The following is an 18999-nucleotide window of genomic DNA, read 5'->3' as shown; positions in this document are numbered from 1 at the left end:
AATCAACTTAACTTCCAAATTCCAATAACAGGATGTCAAATCACCCTTTCTAACCTTGAAAAGAAGGTTAACCATCTACTGGTCCAGCACAGAACATACCACCATCCTTCTAAAACAGAACACTAGTTCAAAACAAAATGCAGAAGCCTAAAACAGAAATTACTTCAAAAAAGAAATGCAGAAGCTTCTGCTTTCCCTATACTAATCAGGCGATAAACTTTCATTTCAGAAAATAGTTTGAAAATGCTAGATAAAAATTGTCATTAATAACTTCGATATCTTCCATTTTTTCAGTCAAACAAACTCCAATATCGAACCCCTAATCACAAAAACACATTGACATCTACCACATTGCCATTATCACAGCCCGTAAACAATCACTACAAGCACATTCAGCACATCACAACAGTCAAACACTCCCCAAAACACCACAAACCATTCACCAAACTCGAATCGAAAACACAATTCCAGATCAAACCAGCAACCAATTCCACAAATCCAACAACACAATGACAGTAAACAAGTAAAACCTTAGGGATTAGAGAGTATATATATATACCTTCTTCTCACCGAGAAAGTTCCTGATCTCAATCGACTTGGCTCCATTAGTGATCGAAGCGTTGATGGGAAAATGAGCGTACACGAACCTCATCTTGTACCGGTACCCCTTGGTGACTCCGGTGATGAGATTCTTTTTGTTTAGCAACTCAGTGATTAACTAACAAGTGCCAAAATTCTTTTTGTTTAGCAACTATTTACAGATTCACAGCATCCAATCGAAACCTTCTTTCTTGTGAATCAAGCTAGAGCTGCTTTTTGTTTATTACATCTCTGCCTAACCCCTTGGAGAACTGACAGTTTGCTGTCAACATTCATGTTATTTCGAATCCGTACGAACTTTCTGGTTGAAGGGTCGACCTTAAGAATCTTTTCTTCCCAGTGTACACCAGACATGTGCTTTTGCCATTTGATGGGCATAAACTACGTGCGTTAGTTATGGCTGACGCCAACAAAAGTTAGGCTTAAGCGTATCACTACCTTCGCCTACCTGATATCGAAATGTGCATAACATGGGGCTCTGTCCAAAGTGATTGGTTGGTTAGAGCTCTGTAAATTTCTTAATTCGACGATGTGATCACATATTCAAACGCTTAAGATGCTTAGCAGAGTCGTGAAAATCTCTTTCTGCAGCTAAACTGTTTCCAAAGGTGAGCTGTTTTGTTTTTCTACCAGTAGATTTATATCTAATGGTGATTAAGCATAGTTTTCTTAACTAACTAGGTAAATATTATTGTTCCAATGAATTGACACATTTTCATGACCTGCATTTCGTACGGAAGTTCTTGTATAATCTTTATGCTGAACAGTGCCGTTCTTTCCTTGTAATAATGATGATGATTTTCACGAACAAAATTAACGAAGGCAGTTTCCCAACAAGTCATGGTTCATGTCCAACAAGGTGTGCGCAAAAATCTATTTCACTGTATATAATTTGTGCTGCAATTTAATTAACCAAAAGCAAGTAATGGGGATTGTTTGGTGAGCTCAGTGGTGGCCTAGTTGGGAGTCGCTAAGCTTAATGCGTCCAATTCCACGTATGAATCACGTTTGCATCCCCATGCATAGTTTGTCAATGTTAAGATACCTAATTATACATATATTGAAAGGTGAGTTAACTGTTACTACTGTTCATCAAGGGGTCGAAAAGGCGATTTTGCCCTTACTGTTTGTGGAGAATATCAAGCTGGTTGAAAAGTCATTTTTACCCTTGGTGTTCTCGGACAATCAACAGAAAAGACAATCTCTGGGGTAGGAGAAGATATGATGCCAAACAGTCGGAATCAAGACAAAATGAAGGTTTGCGATGGTTCCAGACTTGCCACCTGAATCCTTGACTATATAAGCAAGATCTTCACTTCTTTTTCGTTTCCAGAACCCTCCATCAATATCAGTCTTTCTGTTTGCCAAAAGAAGAAGAGAAGAAGTTTAGTTTGGATTAATACTGGGTCGTCGTTTTTGTGGATTTTGCCTTGCGTTACGGCCATGCCTTTGATTTGTGGATAAGAACTGTGACTGTTTGTTTTGGTGCAGAGAGAGAGAGAGAGAGAGAGAGAGAATGTGAAAGGAGAAGAGGAGTAATCGATCCTGCATTTGTTTAATCAATACCTATCACAGGTTGGTAAGATTCTAATTGCATACAGTCAGTACAACATGATAAAGATTAATCTTTTTGTTAAATACCTATGATGATTTATTTTCACTGATTTGTATTTGTATTTTTGTTTGTTGAACAGCTCCCAAATTGAAATTCCACTGATAGTCTGAGAGAGGAAGATTTGACTAAAATCAAATAGAAAAGGCTTCGTCTGTGAACATACTTCTTTTCTTATTTCTTTTTCTTTCTTTAGCTATCCTTTGATTTTAATGAAATTTACAGGAACTTACTGATTCGGCGAAGCACAAGAGAACGGCTTTGAGTCTGAGTTTATTTCTGGGTCTTTACTGACAGAGGTTGCTCTCTAGGTCAGTCAAGTAATTAAATCTATGTTTTAGTTGAATTTCTGATCTTCTTTCTGAGTGAGAATGAATTTCCTTTCTAACATTCAATCATTTTCAAAGACAAGTTTTTCTTTTCTTTGTTTCTGGTATGTCTAAATGAATACTTTCTAATATTTTCCATGAACTTGCATTGATGATTATTTGAAGAAAAAAATAACAAGAAAAAAAAGAACAAGGTGACAAAGTTGTAGTAAGTAATTTAAGTCTCTGTTTTGATTCTATTATTTTTATTAATTTGGTAGTTTGATTTGTTATTATATGCTCCGATTCATAATTTTCGGATTTTGTTGTTTGTCTGATACAGAGAAAGAAAGGAGATGAAACAAAGAGAGAGGGAGAAGAGAACGGGGAATAAGGAAAAGGAGGAGAAGAGAGAGGCAGAAAGTTGTTACTGAAAACAAAACAAGGGGAAGGTATTTGTGATTTTGTGTGAATTTGATTTGAAATTGTTTGTGGATCCTGTATTTGATCAGTCAAGGATTGGATGCTTCAAAATTCTATACTTGATGATAAAGAATCAGGTTTTCAATGATTTTGTGCTTTCACAGTTGGCACATATATTGATTATGTTGTTTGTGTTGTTTGTGCATATATATTGACTTTACTTTCAACCATATGAAAACACTACTATGAAAACACTGTCATGTTCTTGGTCAGTGAAACTAAAGTTGCTAGGGACTAAAGAGCTGGCTTCTTAATAGATGTATTTGCAATAGTTAGTTCCAATTCAGAAGTTATTTTCTGTATTTCATGGCAGCCAAATGGAAAATGCACCAAAAATCCATGACTAATAAGTATACAAATTGATTACTGTTCTTGCTGTTTTCACTACTCACAATTTGTTTTTTTATATATTCTGGTAAGGGTTGAAGAGCCTCATGTTCAACTCACCAACCAGCTCTCACTATACCCCAGATTTGAACTTCAACTTGGTATTCTGCAAAATATATGAGTCAGATCTGGAGCTTCCTTAGGCCATGACTAGAAGCCTCATTCATTAGGCCACGAGCTTCCTTGCTTCTAGAGCCAAAAAAGAACCAAACTTGGGGTTTATTTGATTTGTTAGTATTAAATTATTGATGCGTAACCCAACAAGAACCCTCGCAAATTGGACTTTTCAGATGAAAGGAAAGAGACCAAAGAGCAGAGACAGAGGGGGAGAGAGAGATAAAGAAATGCGGTTTTGAACTAGACTCTGGTATTCAGAATGATGATACGTGCAATCTGTGCTGCTGGAAAAGCTGATGTGGCAATGGAATTTTACAAGGAAATACTGGACACCGACAGAAGGCTGAGGTTAGATAGAGGTTTTGCATCTGGAAGCCTCTATCGAACTTCAGTTAATTTGATTATGATGCAGCCCAATTCAAGTTTTTGGTAATTGACCCTCTCTTTCACTCTCTCGCTCACTAGGGTTTCAGATCTATTTCATCAATCTCATTCGACTATTCCATTTGGTTTATCTAACTCAGTTTCAATCTTCTGTTTCGATTTTGCAGGAGGAGGAGCTGAGTGAAAATGGCGGTTCCATTGTTGAAGAAGGTGATCGTGAAGAAGAGGGTCAAGCAGTTCAAGAGGCCCCAAAGCGACTGCAAGATCTGCGTCAGGGTATTAACTTTTTTCCACCATTATCACCCTGTTGTATTTGTTTAGCTTGCAATTTGTAAAGTTGAATTTGGTTTTTGAGTGAAAATGATGATAGTGATTGTAGCCCCCGTCTTATTTGCATCCAAGAAATGCAAGGTGGTGAATGACTATCTGATCTCATTCATGTAGAAATTGATAGAAAGTTTTGATAGGGTAAATCAGTGATTGTCTTTCTGATCTGATTTTATAATTGTAATTTTGTTTTGTTTGTCTGGGGTACTCAATATGTGCTCTACTTTCCAGTGTCATTTCTTTTGTTGAAAATGTCAAATTTTTTTGGGGGTATGCAACAAGAAGTGATGATTTGTACCCATCATTTCTGCTGTTGAATGATGAATATTTACATGCACTACCATCTGATCTACGTTGCATTCCCTTTTTACTTCTGGATAACTCTTAATACCCGTGCTTGCTTGCATCTTGAGATGCAGCGGCACAGTTGGGCAAATAGTTGATCAAATTTCAATTTTGTCTCTTTTTTGCTTAATTTTTAAAAGTCTTCCTGCAATCTGTGATGCAAACTTTAACCTAATGCCTGTGGTTTTTAATTGTACTTGCTGCTTTATAGTCAAAGCGTTTCTCACATATCCATAGTGCTGAAATTTTCTGACTGAAATTCTTTTTGTCTCAATTTTGTCTGCTTCGATCTTTATTGAATTTTATGTTCTCATTGAGTTTGAACTGATATTAGTTTTCACTAATTTGTATGCTATATATATAACTCTATTATCAATTATTTGAATTATTCACTTTTCATTTAGAGAAGAAAGCAGTACGTTTAGGTGATGTGTACAAAAATAAAATCCATTTTAAAATTTCCAGATTGTTATTACACTGATCAAATCGAAATTCTCTATACACGACCTCATTTATGTACCCAAAATAGTATTACTTGGAAATGAAATTTTGGTATGGGAATCAGTAATTTTGATTCAAATCTTACAGTTTTGCAGTTTTCTAAGGTTGAATTGCTCCCAAAAGGCTTGGAGATCTGGTTTCTTTCACAGAAGGTATGACCTCCGTCAACAACATCAGTTGCTCTGTTTCTACTTTCCTTCAGTTCAACATTGGATGTAAAATCCTCCTCCGAACTCAACCATGCTCTATTTTCACCAGTTTTGGATCCACAACTTCTTATGCTATGTCTCTCAATCTTATAAATACTTTCCTTTCTTTATTTGTTTCTCTTGCTGTTGCCTACATTTGGACTTTGTGCTTTATTCATTTAACTCCTAAACTAAGAGATATCATTTGTGTTTATCTACTGGATGTGTTGCAATTAATGGAACCCGTTTTAGACATTTGTGTTTGCTCTGTTTGTGTCAATTTGTTGATTGGATGGAAGGTTTAATTGCCCATGGTATCTAATGTCCAGGCTTTATTTGTAGCTGGGCATTTTGTTTACAGGGCATACATAGAATCTATACAAGTCCTTCGACACAGAGTTCTCAACAGCTTTCTGTTACTTTAACCCTGGATATAGAAGTGCCCATTTGAGTTCTTTGTCTGATCAAAAGTAAAACTTGGTGTGTTTAGATCAATTTGCATTTGAGTATCCAACAGTTATCACAAGTAATGTATCCCCTCAATATAATGTGATTGGATTTTTATTGTTAGATGTTTTCATATCATTGGTTCCTATGCTTAATCATTCTGCATTTTCATGTTGCAGAGCAATTGATTCCCTTTCTTCAAAACAACTGAAATCTAGGGAAATGCTTGAATATTTTTACATAGCTGTTTATTCTCACTGAATTCAGAAGAAGAGGCAGAGAATAGAAAGGTATAATTCAATTTATAGAACCAAAAAATCACTCTTTCTTATTGCAGTAGTATAGACTTGACAATATTTCTGTAAAGGCATAAGCCAAGACTCAGAATGAATACACATGCATAAATAAAAGTTTAAAAATAGTTCGTGTAGATGTCTCTGATCAGGAACTATTTATGTTCCCTTACATGACAATTTAACTAAAATATATGCGATAGGTGAGGTGAAAGTAGAGCTGAAAGCTTATACCTATTTTATAGCATGAAAACTACCTTGCTTTTATCTTCTTTCAGAAGCACAATCTGATACAGTGCTTGACAGTCAATCTATTAGTGGCAGAGGGGCTCAAATGCCCAGGTCGAATGTTCAGTCTTTTCGGTAATCATAATTTGCATTTTTTTTTTCCCGTCTCTATTTCATTTTGCTTTCCTTACTACAATATATGCTGCAACTTTGTAAATACACCCCTTTCGGGTTTGTCTTTCAGAGCTTTTGTGGCAACCTGGAATGTAGCACGGAAATCTCCCCATAGTGGCCTTAATCCGGACGATATTCATCAGGTTAATTATCCATCAAACGTATCTGTCTTGGGGTATGGTTTCTCTTCTCTTATTTTTCGTCTTCTCCTCTGATTTTCTTCAGGTTAATAATTCATCTTTCCTAATTCCTTTTGAATTTTGATTTTTTGTAAGCTGATTTCGATAAGATTGGACAAGGTGGTTTTGGGGTTGTTTACTATTCCAAGCTGACAAGTGAGGTTTGTTTCCTTTACTATTTTTTTTCTTCCTGAGTTTTTTCCTTATCATTGTGAAAATGTAGCAGATGTAATATGGTGCTTATGTAATGTAATGTTTTTACAGGACAATACTAAAATTGTGACAGCTTCTGGTGATCAAACTGTAACTGTCCACTTTGAGAGAAGTTAGAAAAGTTGAAATTGACTAATCAGGATTAAGAACTTTGTTAGTAGCACATGAATGAGGGAAAATGTAATGAAATCTGGTAGGAGGAAAGATGTAGATAAGTAATTCTGCCTCATATCGCAGTTGATTTAGTTTCTAAGTGATTGTGTTGTTTCTTTGGTTTTTGTGTTTTCTCCAGGTTAAGTTATGGGATATCAGGAAAAGAAATGTACTGCAGTTCTAACGGGCAATATAGTTATTCTATTTGTTATTAGGTGGAGTTCTGTTTTGAGCCTAATGGTGTTGTTCCTGTTTGTTTATGCAGATTCTGTATGCAAGCAGGTCTGCCATTACCCTGATCCTGTAACAAGGTAAACAAAATCTATTGACCTATTGAAAGATGGAAAAGATCATTTGGTTAAAGCTTTCATTTCAAAACCACATTATTTTGAATCTCTAATATAGTTTGGTTCACTATTTACCTTAGTGAAAGTGCATGAGTCAGTATTCTATGAGGAATTAGATAACAAAAAGCTTTATTGATTAGCTATTTCTTATTCCACTTTATGCTATTCTGATTTGCCCAAATTTTTAGGGTCGCAAGTTTGAATGAATTCTGTAGTTACTATACTAGAGAAACATAGAGCTTGAAGAATGGTTTGGGTTGCTTTACTTGGGACTTTTCAGACGTTTTTGTCATGCCAATTGAAGCTCCTTACTACATTTAAAAAAAAAGATGAAGATCCTCTGACCCTTTGTATTGTGTATAACAGTCTTTTGACATAAGTTCAATATAAATTTCATTTGCTACTCTTTCTAAATCTGTTTGTTCTTTTCTTTTCAGTTTTAACGTTGCACCAGACTTGATGAATCAAGCAAAAGATTATTTGAACAAAACTATGTCCGTTATATTGTTGGTTAGGGCGAGTGTTTTAGAATATGGAAAAAAAAAATGTATCTTCTAATGTTCCAATTATGTTTATTTGTGGTTGCACAGTTGTGTGCAGTCCCGCTTTAAGCTTGCATATCATTTGAATGCCGATTTAGGATGACCTGCTTTTGGAGTGTTGATTTATATGATTCTGTGTTCGTCCTATCTCTGTTTTTTTGTTTGTACATTTTGAATGAGAACCTCTCTTATCTGCTGCAAAGGAGACAATGTGTGCTGCACATTGATTTGCGATAGTAATTACAAGGAATTTCTAATCTGGAGCTCTTTAAATTGAATGAAATCTTCAAAAGTGAAGCATTACTTTTGACAACAAATATTGGTCAAGAAAAGTTAACGTTCGATTTATTCAAAAAAAAAAAAAAAGAGTTAACGTTGGATTAGAAGTGCTGCGCCAAGCAAACAAACCCGCAGCATGGTGTGGGTTATACTGCTAGTTATTCCATATATAAAGGGAGAATAACACTGTTGCACTGTTCCTAAGAAGTGTCGGAAAAGCCGCTTCTGTCCTCACTGTTGAGGAGAATATCAAGCTGCTGGAGAAGTCGTTTTTGTCCTTGGTTTTCTCAGTTTTGGATAGGGATGTTCAGATCAAGATAAAAAAAAAGCAAAAGAAGAGAAAAGAAGGAAAAGAAGAATCGAAGAGAGGGGAAGATGTTGCCGAGTTTAATAGACCGGTTGGAAGGTATTTTTGAGAATCTGATTTGTGGTTTTCCTCTCTAAGGTTTTCTTGATGGATTGTAGTTTTCTGTCCTTGCGTGTTGGATAGGCATAATGATCGGGGTTGGGATTGGGTGCCAATTCATATTCATAACCAAACTGAACTCTTTTCTTACTTACAAGTACTTTAGGAAGAGACAAGAGTTAGTTCTGAAAAGGCATTTTCAATTTCAACAGCCCTCACTCTTCTTGCTGTAGACCAATGTTTAGGATGGGAATTGGAACTATAAGAAATTGTCTATGCTATTACACTTACAGTGATATCAGATCTATGCCAATGAAGAGTTTCTAGGGTGCTTAGAGTTCTTTGTGATGCTCACCCGTCAAAATCAGCATCACCAAAGGCTTGGTGAGATTTCACTTTCATACATATTGATTTTCTTGACTAGACTATGAGATTATTCAATTTGATTACTATACCATATCATTAGATTTCAATTTCCGTGAACTATTATGATGTTGTTTATTAGCTTATTCAGTTTGATGTCTATGCACAAATTAATCAATTTTTCAACTTTTGTAATTCAAATCAGTGAAACATCAAAACAAATCAAATTCAATTGTTTGTCTATCGAGTCTGTTCTCTATGATAATTTTTCTTTTTGTTTTGGAACAGCTCCAAAGCTTGGATCTCGGTGGTAATCTGAGAAAACAGAGTACTGTTGACAACAAGTAAAACACGTTTGATCGTTGATGGAAGTCTTTTACTCCTATTGTTTTCTGAATTCGATTATCTGCTATTGTTACTTTTGAAATGAAATAAATTTTTATGTTTACAGACTTTGTTTCTTCAATAGTTTCAAATATGGGTAATAGACTGCAGCGGGTTCAATGTATGCTTTTTATCTTTCATGAGTTGAAATCTTTCATTAATTTTTATACAAGTATAATCAGGGAATGAAAGATAGAATGCTGCAGTTCCTTAAATTTGGATTTGAAATCACTATTACCATCACCAAAGAAAGATAAAAAGTTTGAGAGCATCACTATTCAGTTTTTTTTTTTCTTTTTTCATCAACTATAATAAGTTCTGAGTTTTCATGTGCATCATTAGCCGGATATGTCATAATCAGAACATTTGTATATGGGGTACTCCGCCTCACTAAAAGTAACACAATCTTGCGTTGCCTGCTTTCTCCGAAGCAGCACACCCACCTAATTTGTACCATTAAAGCAGAGACCTTTATGGTTTAAGGCCAACTCAAATCCTTTGAAAAGCTAACTATTCCCTTCTGCTTCTTTCATTTTGACAGAGCCCCATTTGTTTTCGGTCAATTGGGCGTCTATTTCTCGCTAATCTGGATTGGTTCTGCGCAAATTGGGTTCTCGGTTGTCTAATTCAGGTAAAGTTCAATCTACCCATTTTTCTAGATTCTTTCTGAATTTGAGATTTTAATTTGTGTCTAGCATTTGAATGTCGTTTGCTTTGTGTTTAAATGCTGAGAACCTAATGCTATTTGATATAACAATGAAGTTAAAATTCATAGTAAAGATATAACTTTGCAAGTAACTGTCAAAATATTCTTATGTACCCTTAACAATATGTTTCCAGTTCTATGTTTCTCTTAGGGAAAGTCAGGGACATATATGAAGCAAACTCACTTTTATCAATGCCTTGCTTAATTAGGAACAGACAAGCAGGCAATTACTGCCTCTGCTTCAAAGTTTGGAAGAGCTGGTTCTGAAAATACATGTTCAATTTCAGCAGCCCTCACTGTTCTTGCTGCAGGTATTCTGTTTTTTTTTGGTAGTCCTTTGAATGTGATTTGTATTAAACCTTCATTCGATCAACCAAACACATTAAGCACTAATATGAAAGCTACAGGTTCTCTAGAATTTTGAAATTCTACTGAAAACATGGCATTACAATATTAATACAAGCATCTATATACACAAACCAGGCCTCTAGACCAAACCAAAACATAATTTAGCACACACTAAATCCAGCAAAAGATGATCAATAGAGAGCACAAGTATGACAACCTACTGAAGTTGATAGTCATTATTCCCACAAGGTTTACCCGGTATAAGTAGATTCTGTGTATTTCAAATATTTAACGTTGCTTATGCCTCAGCTCATCATACCTTCCTTACTCATTCTAACTAAGCCTCAATTTTGACAGATTTACAAATAGATTTACAAATACAGACTCATTAGACAAGAGGCTCTTGGTGAACTTAATAACTTAATATACTTATCTTAAGACTCAGCTAGAATTGTAATACTTATCCATGCATGTACAATTTTAGTGAAACTTAATAACTTTTACAATGTGTCTTGCGTATTCAATTGTTTTAATTTTTATCTGTTATTAGAATCATTTTAGTCTAAAGTAATGCTACAGTAAGACATTTACTAATGGTTTATTTACAAGATCAGTTTCTGTAAATTTCAATTCTCATCTTTCAGTTTTAGTCCTAAAAAGTTTCTGACCCACCTTAAATTAGCATCTTCCATCTTATCCTTTTAATATGCATATTGGCTGTATAATGAGTTTAATTGCTACTGTTGCTATCCACCTTTGTTAACCATGAATCAAATCGATAGAAGTTCGTTTTTGATCAGCCTTGCATGTGAAGTTTATTTGTTTTTCTTAACATTTCTGTAGATAGCAGACAGCTACATGGAAGACTTCTGTGCAAATATCAAGGTCAGTTAACTTCTCTTTCCCTTTTTTCTTTTTTTTCATTTGCAGTTCATGGTAGTTTTCAAAAGATCAATTCAAATTGAGATAATCAAGAAAGACTAAACAAAACTTTCATTTAGGAACCAAAATATGTTTCATTGAGGTTCACCATATTCCACCAATTTGGTTTTTACTCAAAACCACAAATTGATCTCTTAATTAAGCAGCATTGCTTTACAAAAGTGACTCTGATATTGCTGCCTCTGATATTTCTGTAAACAGAAAAGTTTTCTACGGTGCAAGATTTAAACTCATCATCAACGATGCCACATTTTCTTTATCGCTATAGTACATACATTATTCTATATATAAAGCATGAATGTTACTGTTACACTCTTCCTAAGAAGAGTCGGAAAAGGTGCTTCTGTCCTCACTGTTCGAGGAGAATATCAAGTTGGTGGAAAAATGGTTTTCGTCCTTGTTTTTGTCAGTGTTGGATAGGCATAACGATTGGGTCGTTTTCGTCCTTGCATTTCTCAGTCTTGGATAGGCATAACGATTGGGGCTGGGATTCAGTGGCTTACATCAAGATAAAAAAAAAGCGAAAGAAGAGACAAGAAAGAAAAGACCGGCTGCAAGGTATTGGAAGATCAAACAAGAGAGCAGAGAGAAAGAGGAAATGAGAAGATCTATTGGGTCAAAAAAAGTGAAAGAAGAGAGAGGAAAGGAGAAGATCTATAGCAAGGTATGTGGTTTGAATCGTTTTGTGGTTTTTGTTGTTGGATTTTTTCTTCTTTTGTTTTTGAGGGGGATGATAGTTTTGGGTGAGTTTTAGAAATTGTTTCTGGAGGATAATTGTTTCTGATTGTTACATTTGTAAGAAAGAGGAAAGGAGGAGATCTATCGGGTCTGCAAAGAGGGATAGAAGAGAGGAAAGGAGAAGATCTATTGGGTCTGGAATCGAAAAAAGCAAAAGAAGAGCGAGGAAAGAAAAAACCGGTTACAAGGTATGTGGTTTGAATCGTTCTGTGATTTTTGTTGGATTTTTTCTTCTTTTGTTTTTGAGGGGGATGATGGTTTTGGGTAAAGAGTAGAGGAAAGGAGATAGGTGTTATCATTTATCTACCCAGAAAAGGGAATCGTCGTTCAGTTCTTCTTGCTGACTGAAAGTTAGGCTTATTTGGATAAAAGTAAATGTATTTTATTTGTTAGTGTATGATTTTGATGTTAGTTTTGATGTGAGAAGAGAGAATATTTTGATTCTTGGTTGTTGGGGTAGTTGGTTTTGGGTTTGCTTTTACCTTTGTTTTTTTTTCCCGTGTTATTGAGTTGTGCGGGTGGTTCAATAAAGCCAATCAACTGTTAAAAGCCATTGCTTTTCTGTCAACTGCTCTTAATTGATTCTCTGATTTGCTTCTGTGTTTGATTTGTAATCCTATTTCGTATTGGCATTCTTATGCCTTAGTTTTTCCTTAAAGCCAATCTAACTGTGTGTTTAATTCCCACAGAATTTTATCATCAGATACTTGCCAAGACTTAAGCGCATTTCTTTCAATCGAAGTTTCTGGTCATAACTTGGTCAGAACTTAGGTAAGCTCCTCTGCTATTTTAATATGATTCCCAATTTTGTGATAATGATATATTCATAATCCTAATTATAGTACCAGATATATAACTTGAAAGCTTTCCAATTGTAATCTAATTTTAAAGCTTTAGACATAAGTTGCTTAGTCTAAATTTTATGGCAGCTTTAGACATTACTGTTTTAAATAGTAGATATATGACAGTCAATGCGAATCGATGTTAACCAATCTGATTCCATAATCTAATTTCAAAGCTTTAGGCATAATTTGCTCAGTCTAAATTTTATGGCAGCTTCAGATATTAGTGTTTTAAACATTAGGCATTTGAAAATCAATAGCAATCACTGTTAACCGATCTAATTGAAAATGAGTCACCATCTATGCTTTTGATTTTAAAGGTGGTTTGTGTAAACGATTTTTTTAGTTTTCAAATTGCTATTATAATGGCTACTTTGGGTGTTTACTACATGCTTCGATTAAGTGAAAAAAGACCTTAGTATCTGAGGAATGGTTAAATTTCTCCATTGACTATTCACTATTATTAGGCTTTGATTCAGCTATGGCTATAAACAAATCTCTGTAAAAATTTCAAACGTGGGAAGTATTGTCTTTGAATTTGGTGCAATTTGAGGTCTGAGTCTTTTGTTTTCTTGCATGTTATGCGTGACTATAGTTGTTTTTTGAATTATACTTGCCTATGGGCTGCATACCCTAGAGTATGGATGAGTGCGTGGTCTGTCAATTCCTTTCGCCCTATTTCAATCTTGGGATGTACCTATCAGCGCAGCTTTTAAGATATTGTGGTTGCTTTCTTGAGCTGAAATATTTCAATCCATGGCAGCAAATCACCAAACAAGGAAGATCCGAAATGAAAAATATGCGACTAATTATTAAAGTTTTTTATTGGAAAATGAAAAGTCTCTGATATATTGTTGTGTGAGTTTTATGTATAACTGTGAAGAAGAAAAAGGAAGAGTTATCAATAAGAGAAAATTTATAATAAAAATAAGTAGAAGAATAGTGAAAAAAAGTGTTACTGTTTTTGGGTGATCAGGTTTTACTGGAAGTAAAAGAATGTTGTTGTCTTTAAAGGGATTTATTGAGTTTAGTTCAGTTCAGCAACTAATAAAAATAAGGGTCCTTGACCCAAAGCCCCAAAATGAGCCAAAGTTATCCCACTTACCCCAGCAACAGATTTTTATTCCCCACTACCCAATTTAAATTAAAAAGACAATTTTACCCTCAATCAAATTAATAAATTACACCATATGCCATCGAGCTCTCTCTCCTCTCTCCCCTCTTCGATCTGACTCTCCCCTCTTCGATCTGATTCTCTCTCTCTCTCTCTCTCTCTCTCTCTCTCTCTCTCTCTCTCTCTCTCTCTCTCTCTCTCTCTCTCTCTCTCTCTCTCTCTCATCCGGCAATAGTCGTGCAACCCAGAAGCCGGAGCTCGTGCAGTTGGTGAAGAGTTTGTGCAGCCCAGAAGACGGCGGCGAGTTCGTGCAGCCGGCGCCATTGATCTTACAGCCGACGGCGAGTTAGTGCAGCGAGCTCGGAGTTCCTTTACGTCACCTCCGTGCAGCTAGGTCGGAGTTCCGGTTCGTGCAGCGAGCTCGGAGTTCGCGCCATCCATTGCCGGCGGCGAGTTCGTGCTGAACACTGAAGTCACCGGTTGCTTGGCTTCGTCGATCACGAAATCAAAACCGCAACTCATCTCCGGCGGGAATTGGCGCTCGAGCTCGACCTCTGGTGCTCGACCCAGGCTCTCCGGCCTCGACACGGGCCGGTGGCAGAGGAGAACATGGATCTGGTATGCCGGTGGTGGAGGAGAACCACGATTTGGTGCCCAGAGCTTTTCTCTGGGTGCCCAAATCAAATTTTTTTTTTTTTTTTGCTGTAAATTGGTTCAGAAGCCCCGAAATGAAAAGAAAGAAAGAAAAGGAAAAAAAAAAAAAAGGTTCTATTGGGGCAATAGAGGCCTCTTAAAGATCTATTGGGAGGCAATAGACGTCTATTGGAGGGCAGTAGACGTTTTGAATTGATGTAATCTCCCCAATAGAAATCCTATTGGGGGGTAATAGACGTCTATTGGGGGGCAATACACATTGGGGGGCAATACATGGCTGATAGTCATCTATTGGGGGGCTGATAGTCGTCTATTGGGGGCAATACATGGCTGATAGTCGTCTATTGGAGGGTAATAGACATCTATTGGGGGGCAATACATGGCTGATGGTCGTCTATTGGGGGGCAATACATGGCTGATAGTCGTCTATTGGGGGCAATAGAGGTTTATTGCCCATCTACTAGGGGGCAATAGATGTCTATTGGGGGCAAAAAAACTTTCCGCTGAGATTTTCAGCAAATTCCGGTGGGCGGCAGTAGGTCGCCGGATTCCGGCGAAAGTTGGCCGGAATCCGGCGGCCGGTGACCGGATTCCGGCGGCCGGTGACGGGCTCCGGCGAAGTCTCCCATGGTTTCTCTCTCTTCTATTTTCTCTCTCTCTCTCTCTCTAAGTAACAAGGGGGTGAGGGTAAAATGGTATTAAAAAAAAATTAAAAACAAAAAAAAAGGTTTTAGGGAAGACTCCCTTAGAGTGTATTGGGTAAGAGATAATTAAAAAAACTTAATGGGGTAAGTGGGAAAAAAATCCCTAGAAATGGGGTAAATGGACAAAATCCCTAAAAATAAAGATTTTAATTCTAAGAGGGACCCCTGCATCTTTGAACGAATGATGGTACAAGTATGGGAAGACCAAGTGTGCCTTCTTCTAATATCCTATCTTGGTTTGATTTTCTTTTTCATTTTTTATGATTATTATGATCTCTTTTTCTCTTAATCGTACATCCTACTATAAAAAAGTTTTCATTCGCAATTAACTATAGTTGAAGAAGTGATCCATAATTTGACTTTCTTATATACTTCCTAAGCTAGGCTGTGGAGAGTGAGGGAGATAGCTCCTTTATAGAGGTAAGATGTTTAGGACAAAGGCAGTCACCCAGGAATTGGATCTAGAGCATAATTATGAATTTAGCAATTGATTTAGAAAGCACTGAAGTACAGAATTCCCTAATAATGCGAGTTTGTTTTTGTGTCTGCAATTTAACAAAGTTAGATATGATTTTGTATATCAATTTGGATAGGACAATCATAGTATGAATTGTTTTCTTTCGTTTGGCAGCTATACCTTTACACACCCATTAAGGCTTAGTTTCTGCATTTATCCTAAACAGAAATGATCAACTGTGAATATTCAAACTAGAGTATCTCTATGAAATAGTATTAGTCGACTCCAATATATTAAAATAGGCACCCACTGCTAAATCATTTTGGTGTCCTCCGCATTTTGTTGATCGAATCTTAATTAGTTCCATTTGAGTTTCCCTTTTTCTCTGTCAATGATTACAATTGTCGTCTATCACAATTTGTATCAGTCAATGAGTTATTGAGTATAGAAGGAAACTAATTATAAATTGTGAGATAAGCTTTTTAAACTGATTATAAAATCAGGCATGGGAGTTGATGATTCTGAAACTGACGCTATAATAAGCATTTATTGAAATTTCGTCCTTATCAGTCATATTGTCCGATTACTTTAGTTCATTTAGTAAAATGCAGTTATGTTAATATGTAAGTTTAGGCAATAGTACAGTTGTCTACAGCCCACTCTGCAGTACCTTTAGCATCCAACCTGTGGTCAAAATTAATATCCATCATAGATTGAAAGTAAGTATAGGCAATGTATTGAGTATAGAAGGAAACTGATCATAAATTGTAAGATCAAACTAAAATTCTGATGTTCATATAGTCTGAACAATAAATGAATCAAATATTTCCATACGTCTGGCCTCTCATATCATAACTAACTTTTTTTTTTTTTTTCCGCATACAGAAACTTTGTATTGAAATTAGTGTTTGTAGTTTAACAATTAATTTCAATGTTTCATTGTTGTTTTATTTGGCTTCTACAGATTTTATGCAAAAGAATCTTAGCATCGTTTTGCTGCTGTTGTTCCTTTGTCTATCGATCAGTGTTATCTTGCTTTTTTATTGTTATTCAGGTATACACTGTAAAATTATATTAGATAATTTTTCCACTTAGTTTATAGTGTGTATACCAATGGTATTATTAAATTCTCTGATTGTTGCCACTGTATTTTGCAGATTTGAGGAACAGTTTGCAGGCGGATTCTTCAGTTCTCTTGCATTCGGGTATAGATTTTCAAATTCTTTATGTACAAAATGTAGTTGGTGTGCTTTAGATATTAGAAATCACTGTTTTCAATAGTTTTGGTAATAAATAATTGATACTTCTGGTTGGCCTGGTCTGTTCAAATTACTGTTATGATTTTCAAATGGATTTTAAAAAACATCTCTTGCTTATTGAAATCAACCATTTAAGGTGGTTTCAACTGTGTTCACTCTCTCTATCTAATTTTAAACTCAATTTTACAAATGCATATACTTAATTAACTTTGATTGCCTTACTTTAGATTTGTATTAGCTCTCTGCCAAATTCTGCTAGTATTTTGATCTTGAGCAGTTTTTTTGTTTTTTTTTTAATACCTTAAAATTAATCTGCAATAAATTCATATTCATAAATTTTATACGTTTTTTTACACCTGTTTTGAGCCTTTCATTGTACAATGAATTGAGCCTTTTTCTATTGTTTTTCCATATGAATATAGTTGAGTTTTGGTTCTTCAATCTGAATCACATTTGTTTCTTTTTTATTACTCAGGAAATTTATGCAAGCTTCAATAAGATGTTCTCACTTTTTGTCTTATTAAGTTTAAGATTAGCTTCGGATGGGTTAAGTTTTTTGATGTTGGCTTTGTTTTGGATTACTTGCCTTTGATCCATAAAGTTATTAGTTTCCTGTGATTTTAAGTCAGAAGTTAAAACATTGATCACCTGTTTCTGCAATATTATTCTTTAAATTCTACATGTGTGTATTCTTCTCTGGAAACAAGAACCCCAAATGCAGATCAGTATTAATGCAAAGAATTAGTATTTGTTGATATGTTATTGATATTGTTGCTGTGGTCTTATCAAAACAAGTACTCCGCATTGAGGTTTTGATTTCGTCGTGTTCTACAATCAGACCTTAAGTAGCTTTTGATAATCATTATTAATCCCTGAAAGTGCTTATGGTCTTTTTACTCTAGAAAGTTGTTTGTTGCTGTATGTTGGTGTGGAACAAAGATAGTTAACATTAAAAATTTTGGAAATTAAAATGTCAGCTTTCTAATTTAACAATTCGAGTTCTACACCAAACTGCCAAAATGTAGAAATAAGTGTAGGAATGCGTTTTCAGCAGTCCTTGCCTTAAAACACCATGTTTATTTCAACAATCTTGATTGGAGCCAATAAACAATTGATAATTGTTATAACATCTCTTATTTCTATTTATGCAGGTCTGCTGTAGGAAGACTGAGGCAACGATTACGGATTCTGCAGACATTGAATGGACACCACTGTTGACTGCAGGTAAATTTTTTCAGTGGTTCATTTTTCTGTTTATGGGGCTCTGATGGTTGATGCATGCTACACATTCCTTTACTTCTTGATGTTTTGACTTTCGATTTGGTTTGATTTGTTTTTCTGTTTGCAATGTTTGTTTTATTCATTGTCTTATTGTTTGTTTGTTGCTACATTTCCAATCTGTATTATAGATAGAGTTTCTAAATTCTTTCTTCTTTTTTTCCAAAGGGAAAAAAAAGGCAAAAAGGAGGACAAGATTTAAGCTTTTGGTAATGAATACCCATGTTTTGTGAAAATTTTCATTCAGGGGAACCAACCCATTTTTATTTATCGTTAGTAGAGTTGAATTTTTATTTTGTACTTCACCTCAGTTTGTTTTTGGTTTTGGAATTGTTAATATGGTTTGTATTCATGGTATGGATTTTGTAAATGTTAATACGGTTTGTCTTGATGCTAATCATGTTTTGGATTATTCTTATGTCTCAGTTTTTTATTCCATGTTTACTTCTACTTTATAAATGTTAATATGGTTTGTATTGGTGCTGACCGTGGTTCCGAACTAACTGTTTCCAAACTTTGCAAATAGGTCGACATTTACGTTCCAGTCCAGTTCCAAACCAGAGTTTCTTTATTGACAGAACCGTATCAGTTGAAAGGTATTAATTTTTATTTTATACTGCCTCTGTTTTGATTTTTGTTTTTCTTTTTTTTTTTGGTGAAACTATTCTTATGTTTCATTCATGTCTGTAATAGATAT

General features: G+C 35.3%; 1 protein-coding gene, 2 long non-coding RNA genes and 2 other non-coding genes across 8 annotated transcripts in view; 4 read left to right on the top strand and 1 right to left on the bottom strand.

Moving 5' to 3' along the window:
- LOC112196370 (60S ribosomal protein L9-1) overlaps window positions 1-18999 on the bottom strand; it is a 33508-nt gene that overhangs the window by 812 nt on the left and 13697 nt on the right. Inside the window, exon 2 of the mRNA XM_040515329.1 lies at window positions 560-652. Coding sequence (XP_040371263.1) covers window positions 560-652 — 93 coding nt within the window. The remainder of the gene's footprint in view (window positions 1-559; window positions 653-18999) is intronic.
- On the top strand, window positions 2471-5216 carry LOC112173631. Of its 3 annotated transcripts, none has more exons than XR_002925633.2 (5): window positions 2471-2523; window positions 2864-2972; window positions 3681-3936; window positions 4059-4167; window positions 5152-5216. It is a non-coding gene; the product is annotated as an uncharacterized LOC112173631 (long non-coding RNA). The 3 variants fall into 3 exon arrangements; XR_002925639.2 differs by lacking the exon at window positions 2471-2523 and adding an exon at window positions 2566-2749; XR_005807263.1 differs by lacking the exon at window positions 2471-2523 and adding an exon at window positions 2566-2749 and having other exon boundaries at window positions 5160-5194.
- Window positions 4248-4329, top strand: LOC112183199. Its single transcript, XR_002929789.1, has one exon. It is a non-coding gene; the product is annotated as a small nucleolar RNA U31b (small nucleolar RNA).
- On the top strand, window positions 4496-4572 carry LOC112183179. Its single transcript, XR_002929770.1, has one exon. It is a non-coding gene; the product is annotated as a small nucleolar RNA Z195/SNORD33/SNORD32 family (small nucleolar RNA).
- Window positions 6841-7822, top strand: LOC112173623. Of its 2 annotated transcripts, XR_002925624.2 has the most exons (3): window positions 6841-6876; window positions 7205-7250; window positions 7724-7822. It is a non-coding gene; the product is annotated as an uncharacterized LOC112173623 (long non-coding RNA). The 2 variants fall into 2 exon arrangements; XR_005807260.1 differs by lacking the exon at window positions 6841-6876 and having other exon boundaries at window positions 7154-7250.

This window comes from Rosa chinensis, chromosome 1, assembly GCF_002994745.2.
Source record: "Rosa chinensis cultivar Old Blush chromosome 1, RchiOBHm-V2, whole genome shotgun sequence".
In the NCBI taxonomy this organism is placed as follows: Eukaryota; Viridiplantae; Streptophyta; class Magnoliopsida; order Rosales; family Rosaceae; genus Rosa; species Rosa chinensis.
This window is presented reverse-complemented; position numbering and strand designations above follow the sequence as displayed.